This window comes from Mus musculus, chromosome 12, assembly GCF_000001635.26.
Source record: "Mus musculus strain C57BL/6J chromosome 12, GRCm38.p6 C57BL/6J".
In the NCBI taxonomy this organism is placed as follows: Eukaryota; Metazoa; Chordata; class Mammalia; order Rodentia; family Muridae; genus Mus; species Mus musculus.
Genome location: NC_000078.6, coordinates 64,914,218 through 64,939,915, shown reverse-complemented (window position 1 = coordinate 64,939,915; position 25,698 = coordinate 64,914,218). Strand labels below are relative to the sequence as shown.

Below are 25,698 nucleotides of genomic sequence, written 5' to 3'. Positions count from 1 at the left end.
GGTTTGTTTTCTAAAGGAAATGCAAAACTAGGAAAGAACACACCCAGAACCTGTGTTCTAGAACATCATGGCAGCGTTCCGGAGCGCATTAAGGAAGACACTTGTATGGAGCATGCAGTGTTTGGGGTTTTGTTTTACTTTAGTTTCAGTTGTAGTGTTGGATTCCTGGTATTGTCACCAAAGTGCTCATTTTTAGGAAAATCAGATTCTATAATAAAGTTACTGCTTAAAGTTCAATAAATTTACGATGGCCTCTCTAAACCTTCTGTTCGTGTTCAGAGAATTACAAAACTATGTGACATGTCAGGTTAACATCAGCTTCTGCTACTTAACCCTTTCTTTCCCATATTAAACAGCACTTTAATTAGAAAAGATATAATTAGGTAAAAGTTCTGTGACTGAGTATTTATTGGCTCTTCCAGTATACCGAATTCAATGTTGATACTCACATTTAGAAAATAAGTTTAATACGTTTTAAATATAAGTTTACAAATATTACTAGTGTGAATATGGTCAAATAAAAATCCAGTTTACATCTCTGCAGAGAGAAAAATTGTCACACGGTTTTCATATTACATATCCACATGTCTTCTACATTTAATTTTGTCAAGATATCATGTGTAAAGTTCCACACATTTTAAAATACCAAGCAAAAAGTTCCAAGTTTGCCTTAATATACATGTGAAGTTAAAGAACTGGATGATAATGCTTGTATCTTTGCCTTATGAATTGTGCCGTGTCATGAACCAGAGATGGCTGTGATTTTAACAGGCCTCAGAAGCATTGTCAATGTAGAGTACCAGTGAGTGTCCTCTGTTGCAAATAGTGTGCTTGGTTGTCGGTGAGGTTCATGTTTAAATGTTTTTGTACCTGTATTTACCTCTGAATAGATACTTTTTAGCATCAGGGTTTTATTTTATCTTTGTTTACATAGTAAAGTGGCATTTAACTTGTTGAAGATTGTATTATTTCATTTTTTTTATTTTAAAAGTTTTGTGCACATTATTGTGGTAATGCTCTGTAATGGTTATAGTTATATTTCATTTAATGTGAAGAGTTTAAAATAAAACTGAAAAATGTAAATTTGTATCATGTAATCATTATTATGAACTGAACTAATCTTTGTCATGAATAACTCATTATTTTAAAGATGTATTTATTTTATGTATATGAGTACACTGTAGCTGTCTTCAGACACACCAAAAGAAGGCATTGGATCCCATTACAGATGGTTGTAAGCCACCATGTGGTTGCTGGGAATTGAACTCAGGACCTCTGGAAGAGCAGCCAGTGCTCTTAACTGCTGAGCCATCTCTCCAGCCCCATGTACAACAATTAAGTCACTGGTAAATTCTTGTAAATAGATGGATGGATGGATGTCTCCAAAGATATGGTGCAGATGTTTCACAGTATAAACCTGTATGTAATGCTAGGGTGATCTTAGATCTGGAAAACAGGGATGGACCAGCCAGCCCCTTTAAGAGGGTCTGCTGCGTGCTTCAGTGTTGGACTATTGCCAAGTCCTAACAGCATCTGGAAGAAAAATCTATTAGGAGAAAAGATGCTGCCTAAGTGACGGTACCCAGCAATGAGTCAGTAAGAGGAGGGCCCAGGATCCAAAGGCCACAACAGACTCCCATCCCACTGGGGCTCGTCTAATAGAAGCAGTATTTTCTATTTCCCTCCCACTCCTTCCTTCCTTCCCTCACCTTTCTTTGTCCTCCATGTTCCCTTTCGTTCCCTTGCTTCCTCTCTCCTTCCTCTCCTCCCCTATTGCCTTCCTCCCTCCCTATCTCCTGCTGCTTCTTTCTCAGACTGGCTTTCACTTTGTCATGCAGCGGACACTGGCACAGCTTTCCAGTCTAACCCTTTAGCTTTCTCTGTGTTGCTCTTCTTTTCAGGGTACCCCTAGATCACTACCCCATAAGCCCAGCATCTGTAGAGTAAGATAGGTTTCAGGCCAGCCTACTACAGGGAGGTGGCTGTATGTTAACTGCTGCTTTATAGTGTCATTAATACAAGCATGCCATAGGGCAAATTCTATATCTATGAACTTCAATAAATGATCTTGGTATTTAATATTATAATTATCAAAACAACTATCAAGGAACTGAAGAGTTGGCTCAGTGGTGAAGAGCACTGGCTGTACTTCCAGAGGACCCAGGTGCAATTCCCATGTCCTGCATGGCAACTTACAACTGTCTATAACTCCAGTGCCCTCTTCTGACTTCTACAGGTACTGCACACACACACACATATGCAGGTAAAACATCCATATTCATAAAATATCTAAAAAAAAAAAGTAACTGCCAATAAAATTGTAAAAAACAAAAGTACTTACAAGTACCTGTTATAAGTTCATGGTAGACGACTGAAGTCACACTGAGGCCAAAGAACAAGAGGTACGAACTGATGGCTACCTCCAAGAGTACAGAAAGCAGCGCAGCACTGCCTCAGAGAGGATGCCCCAGTCATGAGTCAGGAAAGGGAGACCCCAGGTAGTAACAGGACACCGTGATCTCGATCCAGATTCCTGAGACGTGCAGTGTGCGTGGTGGTCATTTCCCTGAAGGTTCCCTCTTGGCCAAGGCCTTGGGCCAGCCTCATACCTGGAGTGTGAGTTATGTGCATGCTCGCTCACTATCCTATGCCTGAATTTTACTTTCATTTAAAATTTTTTTCATAGAATATAATCTGATCATGCTTTGTTTCTTCCCTCAACTCCTCTCAGATCCTACCCACCCACCAAACCCATGTTCTCTCTCTTTAAAACAAACAAAAAGCAAAGAGGAAAAAAAAAACCCAAATCCCACAAAATGAAAACCAAAATATACATGCAAAAGACTAATGAAACAGAGCAAAAACCCAAACAGAGCAATGTGAGATTTGAGAAATAAAAATATCACAAAAATACCACTGAGTCCATTCTGTGTTGAAGTGTTGGCCATCCACTGGTAGGCATGGGCCTTACCTTTATATACGAATAATAAACCCAGTGAGTCCATTGGAGAAAATTAATTTTCCCTTTGAAAAAGGGTAGCAGTTGCTGGTAGCTTCTCTTTCTTAGTACTGTAACTCTGTCTGCATTGATCCTATGCAGACCTTATGTGAGTTGACACAATAACTGTGACTTCATGTGTTTTGCCTGCCTTCTTGATGTAGGAAACTCAGACTTGAATTTGGAACTTAACGGATACAGTATGAAGTCAAGAAGCGTTTTGAAAGGAATACATTAAAATGTTGACATGAAGATTTCTGTTTTGGTAGGATGTTGTTTTTGTTTTGTTTTTGTTGAGACAGGGTCTTTCTACATAGCCCTGGATGTGCTGTACATCTTTATGTAGATCAGGTTGACCTCGAACTCTCAGAGATCCACTTCCCTCTGTGGGAATTAAAATATGTGTGCACCACCACAGCCAGATGAAATTAAGATCTCTTGTTTAAGTGGATACTTTCAAAGTTCTGCCTTTTTTCCCTATGGCATGCCCAGGACTGTCCACATTACCAGAGGTCACTGGAAGATCAGTCAGTTTAGTACTTGCAAATAATGAGGAGAGGAGAAAGGAGTGTGGTTGACCGAACACTACATACTACTGAAAATGACAATGGACTCAAGTCCACTCCTCCCCCACTTCACTCACAATAGAAAAATATCCTGCTCCAGGAGCTTCCTCTGGACTTCTTGAGTTCTTTCTTCAACTTGCTAGATGGTTCTTTTATTTAGGACAATTGTGGCTCAGAGAAGTGGTGAACAATAATAATTGCAGGAGTCTGAATAAACTCAGTGGAATTTAGAAACTTCTCATGCCAAACCAGAGCTCAAGACTAGGAGGGAGAACCTGTATTTAGAAGAAGAGGGGGGGGAGGGGAGGGGAGGAGGAGGAGGAGAAGAGGAAGAAAGGAGGAAGAGGAGGAGGAGGAGGAGGAGGAGGAAGAAGAAGAAGAAGAAGAAGAGGAGGAGGAGGAGGAGGAGGAAGAGGAGGAGGAGGAGGAGGAGGAGGAGGAGGAGAAGAAGAAGAAGAAGAAGAAGAAGAAGAAGAAGAAGAAGAAGAAGAAGAAGAAGAAGAAGAAGAAGAAGAAGAAGAAGAAGAAGAAGAAGAAGAAGAAAAGAAGAAGAAGAAGGAGAAGAAGAAGGGGAAAAAGGAAGGAAGGAAGGAAGGAATTCAGAAAAGCTATAGTGAAGTTCTTTTATTTTCTGGAACTTTGATAATACTTAGTCATTTCAAACATTTTTTGTAAATTTTTTTTCAACAGAACAGAACAAAGATGGCAGGGAGCATTTAATGGCAGGGAATATCCACATTCTTGAGACAGAACAATTGATGGAAACCACACAGCAGTCGAAGCTCAGGAGAACACACAGTCTGACCATAGATAGGAGAAAAATCTTTATCACCTATAGTATTTCAGACAGTGGGTTGAAATCCAGAATTTATAAAGAACTTATAGAAACTAAATACCCAGGAAATAAAACCACCAATCAACAAAGGGGCTTTAAGTTAAATAGAGTTTGGGGAAAAAATACACAAATGGCCAATAACTACGAAGTTTAATATTCCTAGTTATTAGGAAAGTCCAAAATAAATCTATAAGCTAACCAACTCATCCTGGTCAGAATGGCTACTGTCAAGAATTCTGACATCAAATGTTCAAGAGGATTTTGATAAAGGGGAGTCCTTATTCACTGTAGTTTAAATGCAAGTTAATAAAAACAAATGTGATTAATCAGTGTGGAGGTTCCTCAAAAAAATGGAAAGGACTCTATATGAACTAGCTACTCTACTCTTGAACCAGAGAACTCCATATCCTACCATAGAGATATATGCATATATATGCATACTCATGTTGTTCTATTTATGATAGCAAGAAAGTAGAACCAACCTAGTTGTCCATCAGAAGATCCATGGATAAGGATCTGGTGCATATATAAAATGGAATAATATTTAGCTCTAAAAAAACCAGAATGACAAAATTTGCAAGAAAATGCAAATAGACTTAGAGTATATTATAGACAAGATGATCAAGTCTCAGAAAGGCAAACAAACGCTCTCATTCTCCTTCATATTTGGATCTTAGCCTATAATGTATACATATATCTAAACAAATGTATGTGTCGGTATGGTGTAGCATTTAAAAAGGATAAGAAAAGTGATTTTTTAAAAGATAAAATGCAAACTAATAAGTTTATGTATACAGTATATATGTTATACCTCATGATCTCTCAAAGTTTTGGGGATTGGTTCTAATGCTTTGATTTAATCTGGAATCTTCCAGAAGAAGCAGGGCAGCAAAGACTAGAGAACCTTCCAGAAGAAGCAGGGCAGCAAAGGTAGATCACACATTCAGAGAGTGTTGAGTCAGGAGCCTCAGAGGGAAATCTGTTATAGCCAGGTGAAGGGTAAGAACTGCCCAACCTTTGAGCTAGCCAAGGCATTCCAAAAATAAGCTATTGTGTGGGTGTCTTTCATTTGGGGATCCAAAGAGCTCCTGGGAGGGTAGCTGGAAGCTCGGGATCTGCTGGGAGCACAAAGCAGTTTAGCTAAAAACTCCCCAATGCACAAGGCATAACGCATTTTCAATGTAAAGGCAGCCCTTTAATGGACAATGTCTACACATGATTCTATGAGGGGCTCTGACCTTACTGGGATACCTGAATTTTAAATTGTGTTTATTGTTTAAATATTCCTACAGGCTGTAGTTCTTCGTAAGTACTACTATCTTATTATTTCTTATTCTTTAAACATGAATTCTAACAATTCTAATAATAGAGTGTGAAAATTGTTAAAAGTATGTTTAAGAATATTATAATTTTGAAAACTCAGAATTCCTGGGAACACTTATTTATTGTCCCAAGAGTTTGAAAATATTAAAACTTGCCCCTTCCATATCTCATAGTTCTATAATCTGTTAGACAAATGAGTTTTGAAAGTTGCAGGATCAAAAGTACCCAAAAAAGTCAGCATCTACATATGGCAATAACAAATTACCTGAAAAATAAATTGAGAAAGCAATTTCATTTACAGTAGCTATAAAAAATGTCTAGGAACAAATTTATCCAATGACATGAGGCCTCTGTAATGAAAACTATCATGACTGATGACAGAAATTAAAGAACACACATACTACACATGCAAAGAAGTATCATGGAAAGTTCATGGAGAAATCAACATGCTAAAACTTCCAGTGCCCAAAATGACCTGCATATCCATTGTAATTGCTATCAAATACCAATGACATCACAGTTGAAAAATTATAAAATGTATATGAGACTTCATACTACTTTCTTATAAAATATTTTACAAAGCAGCATTATACTGGCATTCAAAACCAATGGAGTTTGGGGTTAGAAAGACCCCCAAAACAAACCCACACTTTATAGCCAGTTGATTTGTAGACAACTGTGGTAGCACATGGAAGAAAGAAAATCTTAACAAATAGTTGCTTGGGCAATATAGCAGCCTAAAAGTAAGCCACCATGTCTCAGCACTTATCAAAAGAAACGGCGTGGGGAGGTAGATCTGTCACTAAAGTACTTGCTTTGTAAATATGACGACCTGAATCTGAACCCATGTTTTTAAAAAGGAGAGTATGATGGCACCTATGTATAATCCCACCTCCAATAAAATAGAAAAATATGTGGACAAAAACAAAGGAATGACATGTGAGGTTGTCGTTTGGTTCCCACATGACATGCACATGGGTACATGGACAAATACACACAATATACACACAGCAGCTCACAATGGATCAGAGGCTTAAATGTAAAACTTGAAGCTACGAAATAACTATAACAAAAGACTCATGAAGTGTTTCAAAATATCATAACAGGCAACTATAGTTTTAGACAATCCCCCAAAGCCCAGAAAATGAAAGTCAAAGTAGACATATGACAGTGTACTAGACAATAAGCATGGGGAAAAGTGTTCTAAAATGGAGAAGTTATCTGCAAATTATACATCTGATAAGGCTAAAAGGCAAAAATATACAAAAACTAAAGAAAAAAACCTGAGTAGTAGACATTTCTCAGAATCATACAAATGGCCAATAAAATTATGAAAAATACTCAGCATCCTGGAAATGGAAATTAAATTTAAAAATTACTTCACTCCAGTTAGAGTCATGATAATGAAAAAAACAAATAAAACATTTCTGTTGGTAAAAACGAAAAGGAAATACTTGCACTTAGTTGGTGGATATGTAAATTAGTAAACTATTATGGAAAAAAAGTATAGACACATAGTGGCCTGATAATGAGATGTTCACTGGAGGCTCATGTGTTGGAAGCTTCTTTGACAGTTGATAAATGGTTAAAAAAGATATAGGGTGGTGAAAGCCAGTCTTTTGGATTGAATCTTCATGGAAGCTGTGACCAACGGATATCTTTTTGTCTTTTACATTATTTCCTTCTGTTTTTTCCCAATCAACAAAAGATGATTTATTCTTCTTATGTTTGTTTATTTATTTATTTATTTATTTATTATTTTATTAAAGGAACTACCAGGCAGCAGAGATGGCTAAGTTGTTCTTCTGAAAGAAACAGTTTTAGTTCACAGCACACACATAGGCAGCTCATAACTTACTTCAGTTCTTCAGGGACCTGATGCCTCTCACATCTGACCTAGGGAATCTGCACTTGTGTGAACACACATAGATACATAAATGATTCAAAATTAAAATAAATCTTTAAAAAAATGGAATGACCATATATATATATTCCAGCAATCCTACTCCTAGGTATGTATACAACGGAAATGAATTCAGTATTCTGAAGTGATGTGAGCCTTCCTATGTTGGTTACAACCCTTTGGCAGCATCCATGAAATGGACACAAAGAAAGTGTTCATCGGCTCATGAAATATAACTACTGTTTATCCACCAAAAGGCAAAACCCAGGAATTTAAAACAGTGTGAAGTGATTTGATTGTCACTATGTCAACTGGAATAAACCAGATACATAAATATGTGTAAGAGCTCATATGTGGAATCTGAAAAAGTTAACCTCACAGAAGTTGAGAATATCATGGAGTCTAAGAAAAGGGGGAGGGCATGATGATATCAATCAATGGGTAGGAAGTTATTGTTAGCTGATAGCAATGCTTTCGGCAGCTCTGTTGCGCAGTGTGGTGGCTATAGATAATGTACTATCCAAGAAAAGCTAAAAGAATCCCAGGACTCAGACCAATCTCAGACCAATCAGGACTACATAATGAGATTCGGTATCCAAAGGAGCAAACAGACTCATAAGAAGTTTAATGTGTCCTTAAGGTGAAAAGGGTTAGGAAAGAGTAATTCCACTTTCACTGCCTGCCTTTTACCTTCTGTATTTTAGGGTAACCAAATTATTGCTTTGTAGTACTTTGAAATACTTGCTTTGTAGGATCCCAGAGAGTAGATCCTGAAGGAAGGACAGGATTGGTAAACCATCCACAACTTCAGCAGCAACTACCAAGAGCTGCTATGGCCATGCAGATTTGAAAGAGGCTAGCACCCTCCCAGGTACGCTTGGCTCCCTAGAAGTGTGATGGCCTGGCACATGTGCCTCATGAGCTGATGCTTTGTCTTTCTAATAGACTCCCTAAAATGAACGAATTGGGGAAAAATCTAAATAAAACCAAGACTGTACACCCAATGGAACCAAGACTTAACCTCTAAATTTCAATTTATACAAAATCTGTCCCAGATGTGTTAAATAAAGCAAAAACCACTCAGCCTTATCCAAGAACTGGGGCAATCTACAGCACAATTGCTTGTTTATTTAACAAACATAATGCATGAAAGAGAAGGGAAGGAGAAATATTTAGTAAAGAAAGAAATAACAAATGCAACTGTTGATCCTGTTTAGGTCCTGACCCAAAGCAACTAATTCTCCCTGAAAATTAGTGAATTAATGTCAATCGAGCACAAAATGTTATAAAAAGCATTAATTTTTAAAATTAATATTGTCTGATCAATACAATAAAATGTGTAGGTGTCTTTAACTAGAGTCTCTTTTACTTATTTGTCATAACACATGCTCTCTGGGATTTTTTTCCCCCCATTCAGTGTGGTGAATGAAAGTAGGATTGGCCCTGCAGAAGAGAGGGAGGAAGGATGGTAGGAGCCAGAGGGTCAAGGACACCCCAAGAACATGGCCCACAGAATCAACTGACCATGCTCACAGAGACTGAACTGACAATCCAATCGGAGCCTGCGTTGGTCTGATCCAGGTCCTCTGTATGTTATCCTAGTGTAGCCTGGTGTTCTTGTGAGATTCCTAACAGTGGGAACAGGAGCTGTCTTTGACTCTTATGCTTACTTTGCGGACCGTTTTCCTTCTTCTGGGTTGTTTTGACCACCCTTGATAATAGGCTATGTGCCTAGTCTTATTGTAACTTTTGACATGTTTGGTTGATATCCCTGGGAGGCCTGCTCTTTTCTGAAGGGAGGGGCAGTGGAAGGGAGGGTCTGGGAGGAGTTAGGGATGTGGAGGGGAGAGGTAACTTTCGTCAGGATATAATATAAAGAGAATTTTTTTTTAAAAGATAGTTAGATGTATTGGGTGAGTGCTGAAAAGACACTGCCAAAATAGATGCTCAACTGGGGGAAGATTTTTTTATTGTGGATAAGAGAGAAAATCTACAGAGGCATCTGGAAAAGTTCAAAGCAGAGAAAGAGCAAACAAAATAAAGCAAAAGAAAAAAGTGGACTTTTCCTCCCCCTCCCTCTCTCCCTCCAGGGAAGCAGAGAAGAGACAATAGCAGGGATAGCAAGAGAGAAAATACTACAGAATATCAGGTTATAAGGAAGATAAGTAGCTGGGGGCAGGGGGAGCTGGGTTTTATCTAACTGCAGCCATCCTTCTCTGATCCATCTTGACTTAACCCAAGACTGTCATTTCTGGACATAGGCACTGCCTATTGAAGTTTGGGTACTGGGGTTTCCTTAGGAACTGATGCTACCAAAATGTGGTTAATAATAGCTGAAGCTGTGTGATAGGGACACGGGAGCTCCACCTCTGTTAAAAACCAATTAAGGGGCTGGTGAGATGGCTCAGTGGGTAAGAGCACCCGACTGCTCTTCCGAAGGTCCAGAGTTCAAATCCCAGCAACCACATGGTGGCTCACAACCATCCGTAACGAGATCTGACTCCCTCTTCTGGAGTGTCTGAAGACAGCTACAATGTACTTACATATAATAAATAAATAAATCTTAAAAAAAAAAAACAATTAAGAACTACAAAGGAACACTCACTGGAACCGATGGAGTGAAGTCTTACCACAACACAACACATGGCTTTATTCCCAGCCTTCCATTCCAGTTTGGTCTCAGAAGAGTTTCTTGGCATCTCAGTATTTCAGATTCCTGTAATCCATCCAGCATATTCTCTCTCTCTCCCTCTCCCTCTCCCTCTCCCTCTCCCTCTCCCTCTCCCTCTCCCTCTCCCTCTCTCTCTCTCTCTCTCTCTCTCTCTCTCTCTCTCTCTCTCTAACACACACCCGCCACCCTGATTACTTTTTAAGAGTTATTTTCATTCCAAATATTGCTCCCCTTCCTGGCCCCACATTCCGGAGTTCTTTGCCCCATCCCTCCTCTGCCCTCTGCCTCTGAGTGAGTGAGTGTTCTCCCACCAGCCTGCCCATCCCCACCTCACTCCCTGCTAGCATCCCTCTTCCCAGGGGCATCAAGTTTCCACAGGATTAAGCTCATCCTCTCCTACTGAGGCCAGACAGGGTAGTCAGTCCTATGCTACATATGTGCCTGGGGGGCCACGGACTAGTCTATGTATGCTTCTTGGTTGGTGGCTTAGTCTCTGGGAGTTCTGAGGAGGCTGGGTTAATTGACACTGTTGTTTTTACTATGGGGTCGCAGTCCCCCTCAGCTCCTCCAATCCTTCCTCTACCTCTTTCATAGGGGTCCCCGACCACAATCCAATGGTTGGCTTTAAGTATCTGCATCTGTCTCCACAATCCAATGGTTGGCTTTAAGTATCTGCATCTGTCTCCACAATCCATTGGTTGACTTTTAAGTATCTGCATCTGTCTCAGTCAGCTGCTGGTAGAGCCTCTCAAAGTACAGCCATGCTAGGCTGCTATCTGCAAGCACAACGTGGCATCAGTAATAGTATCAGGGTTTGTTGCATTCGAGTATGGGATGGATCCTATGTTGGGCTGCCTCTGGATGGCCTTTCCTTCAATCTCTGCTCCATTTTTGTCCCTGCGTTTCCTTTAAACAGGAACAATTCTGGGTCGAAAACTTTGAAGATGGGTGGGTGTTCTCATGCCTCAAATGGGTGCCAGGTCTATCAAGTGGAGATGGTCTCTCTTCAGGTTTAATTTCCCCACTGTTGGGCATTTTAGCTAATGTCATCCCCATTGAGTCCTGAGAGCCTCTCACATCGAAAGTCTCTGGGACTTTCTAGAGGTCCCCCCAACCCCCACGCCTCCCACCCCACACTGCTGCTTATTTCAATTCATTCTCCTGGTCTTCTGGGTTACTCTCATGTCTCCCTCCCATACCTGATCCTGATCCCCTCTTCCCCTTGCCCCTCCCCTCTCCCACCCAGACCCCTCCCTTCCTCTGCCTCCCATGATAATTCTGTTCCTCCTTTTAAGTGGGCTTGAAGTATCCACACTTGAGATACTTCCTCGTTAAGCTTCCTATAGTCTGTGTGTTGTATCATGGGGGTATTCTGAACTTTTTGGCTAATATCCATTTATCAGTGAGTATATACCATGCATGTCCTCTTGGGTCTTGGTTACCTCACCCCCCAAAAAATGTTTTCTAGTTCCATCCATTTGCCTACAAAATTCATGATGTTCTCATTTTTTAACAGCTGAATAGTATTCCATTGTGTAAATGAACCACATTTTCTGTATCCATTCTTCCATTGTGGAACGTTTGGGTTGTTTCCAGCTTCTGGCACCTACAAACAAGGCTGTTATGAACATAGTGGAGCATGTATCCTGTGGTGTTGTGGAACATCTTTTGGGTGTAAGCCCAGGAGTGGTATGGCTGGGTCTTCAGGTAGAACTATTTTCGATTTTTTGAGGAACCTCCAGATTGATTTCCAAAGTGTTTGTACCAGTTTGCAATCCCATCAACAATGGATGAGTGTTGTTCTTTCTCCACATCCCTCACCAGCGTGCACTGGCGCTTGAGTTTTTGATCTTAGCCATTCTGACTGATGTAAAGTGGAATCTCAGGGTCATTTTGATTTGCATTTCCCTGATGACTAAGGATGTTGAACACTTTATGTTCTCAGCTATTGGAGATTTTTTTGTTGAGAATTCTCTGCTTAGCTCTGTACCTGACTCTCAACTTCTTCCGACGAGAGATCAATCTACCAGTTTTACAAAAGAACCCAAGAGGTAGGCTCTGCTGGAGTAGCACGCACCTCTGTGCTTCAGATGGAGCAAGTGGAGCAGAAGCTGAGCTATCGCCTTACATCTTCACAAAGGACTGCAGGACATGGTTTATATTGCTCTTTTGTATCTTCCTTCATGACTCGGAATGAGGCTGATTTTACAATGGTTTCTCAGTAATATGAAAATTCTTTCTGCATACCTTTTACTTTAGAAAGCAGAGTATAAAAAGCAACCGCTTAACCGAGAGATCTCAAGGTTAACATTTTAGCATGTGATCCCTTTCAAATATGTTTATGTATTTTATGTACAATTTCAATAATTCAGGCTATATTAGTTAGTTCCAACTTGCACCTCTGGATTGCTCTCACCAAGAATGCAGCTGAGGGTCTGGAGAGATGGCTCAGTGGTTGAGCGCTTGTTGCAACAATAATTTTCAATTAACACAGTTCAAAGACAAGTCACCTGGCATTCTGGTTCAGGGCCATCTTGAGTCTCTTACGTGGCAAGACTGTGATCAGCCATTGAACTGCATGTCTACGTTCAGCTGAGTTCAGCTAGGACTAACTTTTGCTGTCCTCTTAGAGTTCTCAGCCTGGACAACTGACAGCATAGTGCCAGCTTCAGCAGACCACTACATGACCCTAGCTCCCCTGCTCTGGGTTCTCCAGTTCTACACAGCTGACCATGTAGTCTTTTAGAAAGGTTTTTACCATAGAAAATAATTATCACTGAGCTTAGAAATTATAAACTTTCCTTTTCATGTATTTTACACCAAGTGCTTGGTACATTATTTAAAACTAAAGTTTCCAAGTTAAAAAATAAAGCCACAACTAAGTGTATATGCAGATTTCTACCTTTTCTGTACGGCACACAAGCAAACATAAACACAAAAGACACACACATACACACACACAAGCTAACTTGCATGCACAAACACACAGATCTTTTCTTACCCAGAAGCTAACACGTACACACACAACCTTGCTTTTCTGGACCTGTACACAAGCTAACACATACACACACATGTACACACACAACACAGAAACACACATGGATACAAATCACTTTGAAAAAATTAAGTGTGAGATTGGCACAAGTTGAGGGTAACACCACTCGTATTAATCCACCCCAAGTGTAGCTCAATCTGTAAAATTACTTCCTTGCCTTTCTGGGGTAGTTTGTGACATTTTGATTAAGGAAATATTATTCCCTTTCTTCCGATTCCCCTTTTTCAGGTTCATTTCTCAAAGGGTGTTTTGCTTTATAAAGGAAGTGCCCCTTCAACACCATCACATTCTATACATGCTATTTCACATTTGACTTTGTCTACAGCTTGCCAGCTGAGTGTGGTTTCTTTTGTAGAAGCCAATGAGCAACGTAAACAACAGATGACCTTTTCTTCAGCGCCAACCTCTCAGAGTCCAGAAGGAATAATTAAACCCTACCACACATCAGTGATACGACTGATTTTCTTTAGTGATATGAACACTACCTTGATAATTTTTTTTTAATTGTAAAAAGTTTGTAAGACAGAAGCTGGGAGACTATCTATACACAAGAGGTAGAAATATGTTTTATTAGCATGTTCAAGGTAGTCAAAAATTTAACATCTTAACCCTCACAACAACCCTGTGAGGTAGGTAAGTCATTACAATAAACTAATATCCTAAATAAAGTGCAACTCCCTGAAGAATCTGTATTAAGAATAACTTAGTCTATAATATAACCATACCATTTTGTATGGATACACTAATATTTGTGTTCTGTATAGTTTGATTCATGCAATACATGTTACTAGAAAAGCCTGCTATAAATCAAATTCCAATAACCATATTTGGGGAACTATTTAAATAAACCCTGGGTGATTTACAAAAATACTACCATTCTTATCTTCTGATAAAAATATTTTTCCTAATATTGACTGAAAGTGAGATGTTAGCAAGGTTTCACCCTCAGCTGCCCATCCTTTGAGCAAGTTGTCTCCAGGCACCACAGCATTGGAAGATTTAGAATGAAACCATAGCAATTTGGTATTCGGCAGTGAAGTCTGTGGTCATGTAGTCTTCAGATATCCTGCACCCAGTCTCAACGCCAAACATAAGCAATGGTATTTCGCTGTAAACACTAACACTAATGAGAGTTCACCAAGTATTCTCCCTAAAAATATTTTCCCTTTAAATTGCAAAAAGATGAGTGACATTAGGTTATTTATAACAAAACATGAAATTCGGTTAAATGGTTTGACTTTGCACCCGTGGCTCAAACGCAAGCCTCCTGACATTAGTAAGCTGTTTCAAGGGAACCAGATATTATTCATTTTTAAAAATATATCTTTTTCTCTGCCCCACTAAAACACTGATCTGGAAGTATTACTAGGTACCCTATTTCCCTCTTAAATATATAATACATTTTTTAATGTTAGTCCAACACTAATAAACATCCAGTGGCCTAATATTTTTGATAGTTGCCTTGTTTGCAAAATAATTTACTGGAGAATTTTCATTAATTTAATGATGAGATATTTACATAATTTATTTGTAATGCTTACCTTAACTAAAGTTGAAGCTTAGCTAATGCCTGAAATGTGCTGGTGGGTTTACACTTTGGCAAACAGCTATAGTAACTTGCTACTACAAAAAAATGGTTTAATCTACAATATATATATATTATATATATAATATATATATAGTTTTAAAAATTGCCTTAAGGAAATTAGCAAGGGGTAAAACGAACTAAGCAATTGGTAAACTAAGCCATCCATAAGCCATCCATTCAAATCCTACTAAATCCAATGCAGTGCACTTGAAGGTAAGGCAAAGAAATACAGTCAGGTAACCAGAATACTGACTTTATGCTAGGTGTTACTCAGGTATCTAAAAAGGGAAATCTAGAATTCAAATAACAAAGTATTTTCTTGGATTTAAGGATAGAAGTGTAAAAAACTGTTGAGGTATTTATATAAATAAAAAGTACAAAGGCCACGAGATACATTTTATTGAACATAACATATGCTTGTATAAAAATAACCCAGAAAATACTTTAAAAATACATTTTTTGCATAGATCATCCATATAAAACATTTACCTGGGGCAAAACAATGAAAAATACATCTCTGAAACTAGTATAGTTCAACTGTTTCCTTGGATACCAAGTATATACAGAACAAAAGCCCTTCATCTGGGAGCATGGGCAGGCGGGAGAACAATTTAATTCAGCATCAGTCTATATTTATTTCTCTGTTGCTCGAATATAAACCAATGATGACAAGAGGAGAAACTCTGGGGGTTTATTTAACAAAATTAAATTCACATTTCTGAGGCCATCATAGTGCATCCAATGTCCGTCAATCTGGAAGGCTGCAGAATAATGATGCTCCTCTTTGTTAAATAAAGTGGCGCCTTCCAGCAAATATCTGCAAATGAACCGCAACATGTAACAAAGTGATTAGATTTCATCTTTATGATAGTCTTCTTTAAAAATATTACTCCCCCTTACAGATATATACTATCATTTCTGCTTCATCAATAAGAACTGATATATATATATACACTAGTGACAGCTCCAAGGTTAAATAGGTCTTATAAAAAGCAAGACCAGGGTTTGTTCTGTTCTATAATCAAGGCCCTAATCACTATACATGCTGCTATTACCCCATTTCTTCATAGTGGACTCTGATCCCACTCAGAACCCAAAGGCCTTGTATTGTTGTTGTTGTTGTTGTTGTTTTTAAGAGTTTTACTGTGTAGATGTCTGGTCCAGAACTCCCTAGTACAATGGGTTGGCCTCATACTCACAAGAATCCTCCTCTTTCTGAGTTACCACCTTCAGGTAACAGCATCTTAATGGCTAGTAAAAATCACGGTGGACTAGTTTTTTTCTCTAGTTTTGTAAATCAAGCAAATAAACAAACACAGACGACCAACTACCTACTTGTGATCAGATAAATCCAAGTAATAGGGTACATATGCCAGGTCTTCAGGTTTCCAATGCTGCATATTTAACACAACAAAAGGGGGTGCCCCGTGGCAGAAAACTCGCTGGGAAAATTCTCTTAAGCCACCACACCTAAAGTGAAAATTGGGCATGAACATTATTATACATGGGACAAACTACTTCTCAACACTTCTGAACTTAATTTTCTAGTAAGCATAGTTATACTATTCTAATAGGTAGTGGAATAACTGTCTTGTTACCTTATTTTCTTAGTTCTGGAGGTTTATAGGGTTCTCTATACTGCAAGTGATAATTTAAAAAATCCTGGAAAAGTCAATTGTTTATATTTATATTAAGTTATAAAAGCATGAATCTGTTGAACCATCAAATAGCTCCTATTTATGCATACAGATTTTTCTTGAAGGTAGATCCAATAATGACTGAGTGGAAATAACTCCTTTTCAGGATCTTCTATTAACATGAAATGAATTTTCTCTCTCTCACAGTAAATATTAAGCATACTGATCAAATACAACTTTACAGTAAAATCTCGATTAACCGGAATGCTCAGGGCAAAGTCCTCGGATTGGAAAATATTATTGACTGTACTAAGTTAGCCATTTACTTCAGTACCTGTTGCTGAACTATTTAGGTTCATTTTTTTTCTTAAGAGTCATTACCATATGTATCTTTTATATTTTCTTCTTTTATGTTCAAGATCTACTATGGTTTTATAAAACCATCCTTCAAAATATTAATTCCCAATGCACAAAATAATGTGGACATAGACATTTCTTAAAGATTGGAATGAATGTTTATGCCCCTATTAACTTCTTTTTAAGAGTGTTAAGTTTTTTGGTTGTCATTTACCTTTGCTAAATGAGGAATGCAGAAAAAAGTCCGCTTAATTGAGGGTCCTGATTAGCTGGGTTCCGGTTAACCAAGGTTTTATTGTACCTACTCAGCAATGAGGAAAAAGAGAAAAGGTATTTGCTTTGTATTCATCAACTGGCAATAGTAACATATTTTATACTTACATCTGATAACAATTCACAACATGTGATGACAAACTAAACTACATGAGGAGCGCTGAAACTGTCAGGCTACCTAAATATTTATGCACTGCTATTTCAGACATGTTTTAACTTCAAAGAGCTTATCAGCCTAGATTTCTTCATAACACAATAGAAACACTTTCATTTCAAATGTCTATCATGTACTCACCCACGCTCTTCACAAAGTTCAATCTTGGAACAGAATAACTCATCCACAGCCAGTCGTATCAAGTTTCCATGTGGAATTTCTTGGGGAGGACTACAATAATAGCAAAATGCAAGTGAGAATGGCTTTTAACAGTTTACTACATTACATCTTAGAGGCCAATGCAGTATGAGCAGAACTAATGATGTAAACCATACAACCTCTGCTGTATTAGGGTTTGCTGGCTGTCTCATTTAACCTTGTAGCCCAGGTTAGCCTCAAAGTCACAATTATCCTTTTGCTTCAACTCCTTGCATGTTGGCATTATAGTCATACAGTAGCATACCTGACCAGCCTTATGTTTTAGGCAAATACTATAGAAGCAGCTAACTAAATAAATACTGCATAGCTAAAGTTTCCATGATCCTAATGTAAGAAAACCATTTCCTGATAAACTTCAAATCTACACCATCTTATTAGCAATACAGGGAACTAGGTGACACGTATGTGCGTACAATGCACATTTCCAGTCTATTAAACTGTTTTTTTCCTGCCTAGAGCCAAATTCACCTCTGACAATGTCTGGATTTGTCCGTCGTCCCCCCAGAATGAGCCCTCTTCCCTATAAGGAGCCCTGAGACTTTCATGTCTGCCATCACTCCCGCAGGTCCTCCCAGCTTGGCTTTCCCTACCATCTTTTACTATCCTGGAAGTCTGCGTTTCCTCTGAAAGCCAAAGCCACTCAGCTGCCTCTGCTCCTTCCCAGATATGAGAAGTCAAGCTTGGAGTTTCTGTCTATAAATATGCCCTGGGCCTGTCCACAAAAGAGTATTTCTTTAGTTTTCTTGTTCATGTAGAAGTATTCTTCCTGACAGGACCATCCAAAAGATAAAACACTCAAAGCATTGAAGTGCTCTTTGACAGGATAAGTCTTTGGCATAAAGGACCTAGTAAGCTCAGACCAAGAACGATTCACTTGGCATACTGAATTATCTTATTTCTTTGCTACTAAGAAGAAGTTACTGGGTAGTTTTGTACATAGATGCATTATAATTAAGCAAAACTCATTTAAAGGTAAATGTGACAACAGAGAACTGAGAGCAGCTTACTTTATGCTAATGGTGCGCTGCTGATCTTCCTGCACTCGGGTAGGGCAGTGCCAGTTAGAGCAGTAACTCCCTTGAATGGTAGACATAAGATTTTCAAGATTTTTTGTAAAATTATCATGCTCGTTCCCAAACAAATCAATTACTAATGAAGCTTTATGAACTTCAGATTTGTATTGCTGTTTTTCCATCTTGTCCCAAATCCAAAGCAGCTTCACAGTTGTAAAACTATAGGTGTCCATTAAATAAAGAAAACAGTCGACAAACTCCCGGCCAAAATGCAGAGAGAGTTCCCTGGGGAAGCTTTCGTTTTCATTAAGAATGACATACAGTAACATCAAGAATCCATCTATGGTGCAGGTATTTTTCAGTCTGATCTCAACATAGAGGGGTGTACAAGATACTGCTTTGCGGCCAGCTTTGATAGTAAAAACTCCTCCCCAAGGAAGAACAGGCCTCCAAAATGATCGATCTTGGTTATAGTTATTTTTAATTGATGCTTTGATCTCTTCAAACAGTGTCTTCATCCTGAATTTTGGAAGTGAAAAAGAAAACATAAAAAGAAATGAGATTTATTTAAAAGAAAATGACTCTACTTACAGAGTCAAATTAGATTTGTAGAAGCCTTCTCAATATGAAAATAACAACAATTTAATGCATTTGCAGGTATGGGGCAATATGCATTGGTCCCAGGAACACACAGAAGGTCAGAGAGAACTGACTATACAGAGTTCCCCTGTGATCTCCGCATGCATGTTGTACTATGTGCGGCCATGGACAGATGGACACACACACACTTTTTTTTTTTTAAATAAGTGAGCTTTGATACCTAGGCTTTTTATTAGTTTTTAATAGACACGGGCTGGAGAGATAGCTAAGTAATTAAGAGCACCTGCTGTTCTTGCAAGATGACTTAGGTTCGGTTCTTAGCACCCACATGGAGTCTTACCACTGCCTGTAACTCCAGTTCCAGGGACTCCAGCACCCTCTTCTTGCCTCTGTGAGCACAAGGCATGTACACTGTGCACATACACATACCCAGATAAAACACCTAAATACACAAAATTAGATGAATGTTTAAAAAAATCCAAATCCCTCTTTTTAAGGTTTAGAATAACCATCTGATGGGCCGCTGTATTAGTTATATTAGTTTTTATGTGTGATATAGGAAAACCTTATAATAACTGAAAATAAAAGTTATTAGAAGGTATAAACTTATGAAAATGTCATAGAGAAACACTACTTTGTAAAGTTAACATGTGCTAATAAAAAAATTACATATTATATTTTTTAGTCTTAATGTAGACCTCTTTCTACCTCCTCAAATAAAAGCTATGCTTCAGTTCCTTGTTAACACAGGCAGTTCCACTTAAGAGATTGAAATGAGACTCTCAGATATTTTCAAGTACAGAAGAGCAATCTCCTGGTTTTTATATTAATTATACTGCAAAGTGTATCTATACTATAAAACAAGGCCATCATGATCTGCTGCTGTAGATGAAGAATAATCTGGCATTTAACTTAGACAACAAAAGTAAGAGCACTTGGAGCAGTCGCACAGCTAGTATTTCTATTCACTTTGGGATATTTATTTGCATTTTAGAATTGTGCTGGTCTGCATTTTAACTACAGAGGCCATGTTATGAAACTTCCAGAATTTAATCTTCTGACTCTTCCCTCTGCCTGTTCTGGGAAGAAAATGGAGTGTCCTTCTCCTTTAAACGGCTTCATTTCCATCTCCTAACCTTGAGGACAGCCAGACACTGTTTTAAGAGTCACTGGCACTATTTTAATAAAGGTGTTTGCATCCTATGTATGTTACATAAGCAATTAAAAAATAACAATCTCTGTTGAGAGTATTTTGTAGAAGTAGCTTCACTTTACTTAGGAACAAATAACTATAAATGACAACACTGCTTTCCAATGTCACTTACACAAAGACGTTTAAGGGGATAAATCTGAGCCACCCCCCCCTCCACACACACACTCACAATCAAGAAAGAAATGGCTCAAGCCAGTCTCACTTGGACTACCTTTTCTTTTCAAATATCACGTCCTCCTGAACCCAACAGAAACCCACTTCTAAACCTGAGTTTTATGTCCAAAATTAACTTCAAAACTATTCTGTGGTAGCAAATTCCACTGTACATTAACACGTGTACACTGTTTTCTACTTGAGACAAGATACTGCATTCTAAATTATCTAGTACTATATTTGCTTAGAATCCTGGGGGCTTATATATAGACTGTTAGCATTGGCTCTCATCAATCACTTTGAAATAGCAGAGTGTGACACATCTGGAAACAAAAGGAAACACGTTAAGATAAACTGATTAGTTTCATTTAGAGTTAAAACCAAAACCCAAAAACTCTAAGGCATTCAACAAACAATTTTCTTAAAATGAGAAAAACTTTTCATGATCTGAATTTTACCTCTTGAATTTTAAAGAATTTTTGTACCAAGGTTTAGGCGCTTAACTTTGGATTCCTAAATATTATACTGGAAAAGGAAGCCTAAATCCTAGCGTTTCTGTTGAAATTAACTTTTGGATGTGATCAAATGAAGGGTAACTAGAGCTCTGAAAAGCAATGATTATAAATCTGCACCGTTTAGACCGCATGATATCTAAGATATATAAGGCACCACCTAACTTTAGAGGCAAGGCTGGAAGACCTTGGGAACGCTTAAAATTCTAGCAATAGGTCGGTCAGTTGCTCAAATGTAAATTACAGTAAAACTTAAAATAAATCAAACTAAAAAAGGAAAGAAAAGGGAGAGACGGCTGCAAAGAGCTTTAATGAAACAGCTCGGAGTTTCTGGCACGTCGTCCCTGATGGATATACTGGGCTGCCTCTTACCTGCCTCCATCCCAGCGCCTTCAGTAGCACTGAGCCTGGGAAACTCCCCAACCTCAGTTTCTCCACCAACAGGACCCCCTTTTTCTGAGCTGTCATACCCAGGGATCACACTGCATTCCCCGGAGGACTCGACCACCTGTCGCGGGAACCGAACACCGCACTACCGAGGGGCACGGGACCCGCTGTCCTGCGGAGTTGGGGAATCCACGCCCGCGCGGCCACGCCCACCCTCCCGCCCGGGCGGCCAGGTCTCGGGGCCGCAGACCGCTCCTCCGCGCCTACCTCCCGCGGGACCGAAGACCGCCGGTGCCGCCGCACCCGTCGCCGCCGCCGCTCGCTCATGGAGAGCCCGGGCCGCCGCCGCCGTGGCCGCCGCATCTACCAGCTCCTCCGGCTGCCTCGGCCAGCCCCGGCGAGCGTGCGGGCCTCCGGCACGGCCTCCATCGCGCCCGCCGCGGCGGGAGCCACCGCAGCCGCAGCGCCCAGCCCCACCCGAGCGGCCCACGCAGCCGGGACCGCGGGGCGCGGCGCGTCGCTTGTTACGGAGCAGGATTCCGCGGGCCACCCCCTCCCCCCCCAGCCCGGCCAGGCCAGCCCAGCCGCCAGCCGCGAGGCTGCGCAGGCGCGAAGGCCCCGCCCAGCGTGCGCGTGTCGGGTTGTGTACAGCCTTCGGACTTGCCCAATCCGAGCCAGAATCAAGTGTAGGAGGGCGGGTCCTGGCAGAGAGGGGCGGGGCCCCAGAGTGACAAGGTGACAAGGTGGGTGGGGCAGCCGGAAATGGGCTGGGTTTTCCCTGAGGCGCAGCTGTCTGGGCTGAAGCTGTTTGGCATTTTGAAATTAGTACCAATTTTGCACCAGTCTTGTTTTTATTTTGATTCTAGGAATCCTTAACTCAGAAAGAGAAAGCTTATTTTCTTAGCATATTATGACTATGGGAGATAATCATTTACATTTGTATAGGTATTTGAAGTTGATGTATATGGAAAAAATTGAATTGGCATCATAAAAACCGTTTTAAGATTAGCCATAGCAGTATTTTACAATGGACGGGAATACTATTAATACGTAGTAAAGCCCCATTATAGTGCTCAAAAATTAGAGATGTTTCCACTCAGCAAGTGACAGAGACAGACACTCAAGTGGAAGATGTTTTAATTCTAGAGTTTGCGGCTTTACCCATAATTAATTTTCATTAGTAGCTTTTTAATCTTCGAAGAGTTAAAGCCCTGTGTGACTCTGTACCTGGAGGGTACTCCTTAGAAACGCTACGTCTACTCTCAATCAGAAATGGAGATGGTCAGATTACTCCATCGAGTCTTTCAATAAAGACTGTAAAGGGCTCCAGAATACAGGAGGGCAGATATGAAGAGCTGAATGCCAGTCCATTAGATGGGAGTTTTCACAGGTTGAGCTTAAGGGAAGTGGATGCCTTCTTGAACAACACCTTCTTGAATGACATAATGCTTATGCAAGGCTGGACAAGGACCTTATGCACAAATCTCTCTAGATGGAGGTATGCAGGCTGGCAAAAAAAAAAAAAAAAAAAAGCATGAGTGCAGATAAGAGAAGAAACAGTTCTCTAAGAAGAGGAAAAAGATTGCTCTGCCCAAAGAATTATAAGTAGTAATTCCTACAAAGCAATTCTTTTCATTTTCTGGCTTTTGAGTTTCTTACTGCATTTTACAGATGAGAATTACTAATACTGTGATAGCTTAGACAAATTATTGTGTTGAAAAAGTTCACATGATGTTAAACTTACCTTGGTAGAAGAACACCCCTTTAGAATATTTGTAAGTGTTGATTATGTATTTAATTCACAGTCTCTCCAAGACGCCAAGTTCATTTTTACAGTAAATAGCTCATTGTTTTCTTAAAAGCAGATATAGATGGCGGTGGGTGGAGAAGAGCAGCAAGATGTATCATTAAAGTATGTAGCATTATTGAGGTGTAACTGACATGTGGACCATATTTCAAGTACATATCATTTGGCAAGTTTTGACATATGTGCAGTGGTGTGAAGCCACAGATGAGCGTGTGCTTCACTCGCAAGTGTCCTTGTGCTCCTTTATAGTTTCTTCCTTCCTGCCCCCAAACCTAAGCAACAACCATTGTTTTATTTTTAGTATATATTCATCTCCATCTTCTCAAGTGTTACATAAGTACTGTCACCTCTTTGTTTGCCTTCTTCCATGCAGTGTAGCTGTTTGGGTATTCACCTATGCTCTCTGGGCAGTAGTTTCTTTTTTAATGCTAAGTGTAATTCACTGTGTGGATAAGCTGAATTTTCTTTTCTAGCCAACAGTTCACGGACAATCAGAGTGCATCTAGTCTTAACCTCTTCTCAAGAGAGCTGCAATGAAGATTTTTGTGGAAGAAAATATGTACATAGACACGTTGCCTTTGCTGTTGTGTGAGTGTCTGAACTACTTGATCATATGGTAGATGCATGTTTAACTTAAAAAAAAAAGCCTACAATATCTTCCAAAGTAGATGTGAGATTGTGCATTCCCACCATGAAGGCTCTGCTTGCTCCACATGCTCACCAGCATTGAGTACTTAGAGGATTTTCCCAAGGGATGGTTGGGACAATTATGTGAATTGCTACATGTTAAAACATAGACAGGTCAGAATCTAGAGGGCAGAAGTGACAGTGGAGCTAGCTCTCAGTCTTCAGTAAAGTGGGGGAAAAGGACCCATGGTTAAAACTTCATGAGCCTCACATGTGTTGCGGTAAGGATGGACTTCAGAGCTAAAGGGAGATGAAAGGTTAAGATGACAGAATCTGGAACATGAATATGAGGGCTTAGAGTTGGGTATGAAAAAGCCAAAGGAGACAGACAAGACGAGAAAGACAAGGCTCTGGGCTCCTGTTCTCAGGCTGCCTACCTGTCTGCCCCATCCACCTCCCAATGCCCAGGAAGATACAGTATCTATAATAGTATCTATGAGATGCTATTGATTGTCCTTCCTATACTCCTGCTTCTGCTGCAGGTAACTAAGGATAGCAGGCAAGAAGCTCCCACTTAGGAGATGGCCAGAGAGCACTTCACAGAAAGCTAAATAGGAGAAAACCAAAACTGCAGGGACATCTTTTGGGTTGCGATAGGGTTCACTCTGTGCTGATAAGGAAGGGAGAGTTGCACGGTGGTCAGGTGAGTGTGGAAACTAGGGGGACATGGTCTAATTAGCAGCAAGACACTCCCAAAGTTCACAGTGGCAATTCCACATCGGCCATGGCTTCCAGCAAGCAGACGGTCAAGAACAGCAGCTGATAAAACACACATCAGAAGCGGACTGAGGAGGCTTCATCCTCCCCTAACTGGGTAGGAGGCACATGAATAGCACTTGATTATCTTCCTGGTTGGGAGAGGAGAACACATGAAGAGCATGTGGGCTCTCCATGGGCTTAACTCATAATAGCTCAGAGAACTAACCAGTCTTACACCAGTGACCTCAGCCTTTATGCAGTTACTGCCTTAATCATTATAAGAAGCACAGAAAAGGGAGTTTGGTGAGTTTTTCAGCATTAAAAACCATCCTACGATGGGGAGCCCCTATTAATTTTTCTTCTTACCTTCCCTCCATTTCTTACTTCTCTCTAATTCTCCTTAATAAAGTTTCCTTCACTCTGCACACTCCCAGGAATATCTAGTGTCTTTCATCTTCATTGGTATGAGAGAATGAACTCGGAACCCTCTGTCCCACTTTGACCTTCAGTGACAGTGAATATTCATGCCCTGCTGCACCCTAAATTCTTGGGTCTTGCATGACTAGGCCATGAAAGTTTCATCAAAATAAAAAAATAAATAAAAATATGAAAACTCATGCTGTCTTTTTTGAAGTAGAACAATTTCAATCGTTTATAGTCCTCAATAATTTTCCCCAGCATGTCTGCTTTAAGTTAAAGCACACGTTAGCATGGCTCTTGTCTCCCCCATGCCTTTTGACATGAGGACCATTTTACTAAGTGGCATTAGCGTTCAATTGCCCCAGCCTCAAGTCTTACAGTAGACTTATGCTAATTAGACTGGTAGTGTGTGTGTCTATCTTAATGATGTAGCTAATACAGGGCCCATGACTCTCTGACTAGATGAAAGCTTTTACATCCTTCAAATCTCACACTTTGGACTCTTTGGCTGGTCCGAAGGTTTAATTCAAAGGGTTGAGTATAACACCACAAATGTGCCTGGTATTTTCTTATGTCCTGTTGTATAACTTCCGGGAAAACAGATGTCTGCCTACAATGCCACCCAAGC

General features: G+C 39.8%; 2 protein-coding genes across 3 annotated transcripts; one reads left to right on the top strand and one right to left on the bottom strand.

Moving 5' to 3' along the window:
• Nucleotides 1-15,324: 15,324 nt before the first annotated feature.
• Nucleotides 15,325-22,005, bottom strand: Gm527 (predicted gene 527). Its single transcript, NM_001025605.1, has 5 exons — nucleotides 21,725-22,005; nucleotides 18,587-19,111; nucleotides 17,502-17,591; nucleotides 16,275-16,409; nucleotides 15,325-15,756 (listed from the first exon to the last, which is right to left on the bottom strand). The coding sequence occupies exons 2-5, from the start codon at nucleotides 19,108-19,110 to the stop codon at nucleotides 15,573-15,575; spliced, it is 933 nt and encodes a 310-aa protein (NP_001020776.1). The 5' UTR covers nucleotide 19,111; nucleotides 21,725-22,005; the 3' UTR covers nucleotides 15,325-15,572.
• Nucleotides 21,357-25,266, top strand: Gm51965 (predicted gene, 51965). Of its 2 annotated transcripts, none has more exons than XM_030247022.1 (2): nucleotides 21,357-22,192; nucleotides 23,738-25,266. In XM_030247022.1, exon 1 carries the CDS (start codon nucleotides 21,382-21,384, stop codon nucleotides 22,186-22,188), a length of 807 nt encoding a protein of 268 aa, XP_030102882.1. In that variant the 5' UTR covers nucleotides 21,357-21,381; the 3' UTR covers nucleotides 22,189-22,192; nucleotides 23,738-25,266. The 2 variants fall into 2 exon arrangements, with proteins under 2 accessions (XP_030102882.1, XP_030102881.1); XM_030247021.1 differs by having other exon boundaries at nucleotides 21,357-22,200.
• The last annotated feature ends 432 nt before the right edge of the window (nucleotides 25,267-25,698 follow it).

Bases quoted from the DNA above. Each gene is read 5' to 3' on its own strand.
- Gm527 (NM_001025605.1), bottom strand. From the start codon at position 19,110: ATGAAGACACTGTTTGAAGAGATCAAAGCATCAATTAAAAATAACTAT. The intron at 16,410-17,501 runs GTGAGTACATGA...TTTTCACTTTAG, and splicing joins GAACTTTGTGAAGAGCGTGG to GTGTGGTGGCTTAAGAGAAT. The intron at 15,757-16,274 runs GTAGGTAGTTGG...GTTCATTTGCAG, and splicing joins TTGGATTTATCTGATCACAA to ATATTTGCTGGAAGGCGCCA.
- Gm51965 (XM_030247022.1), top strand. From the start codon at position 21,382: ATGAAACAGCTCGGAGTTTCTGGCACGTCGTCCCTGATGGATATACTG.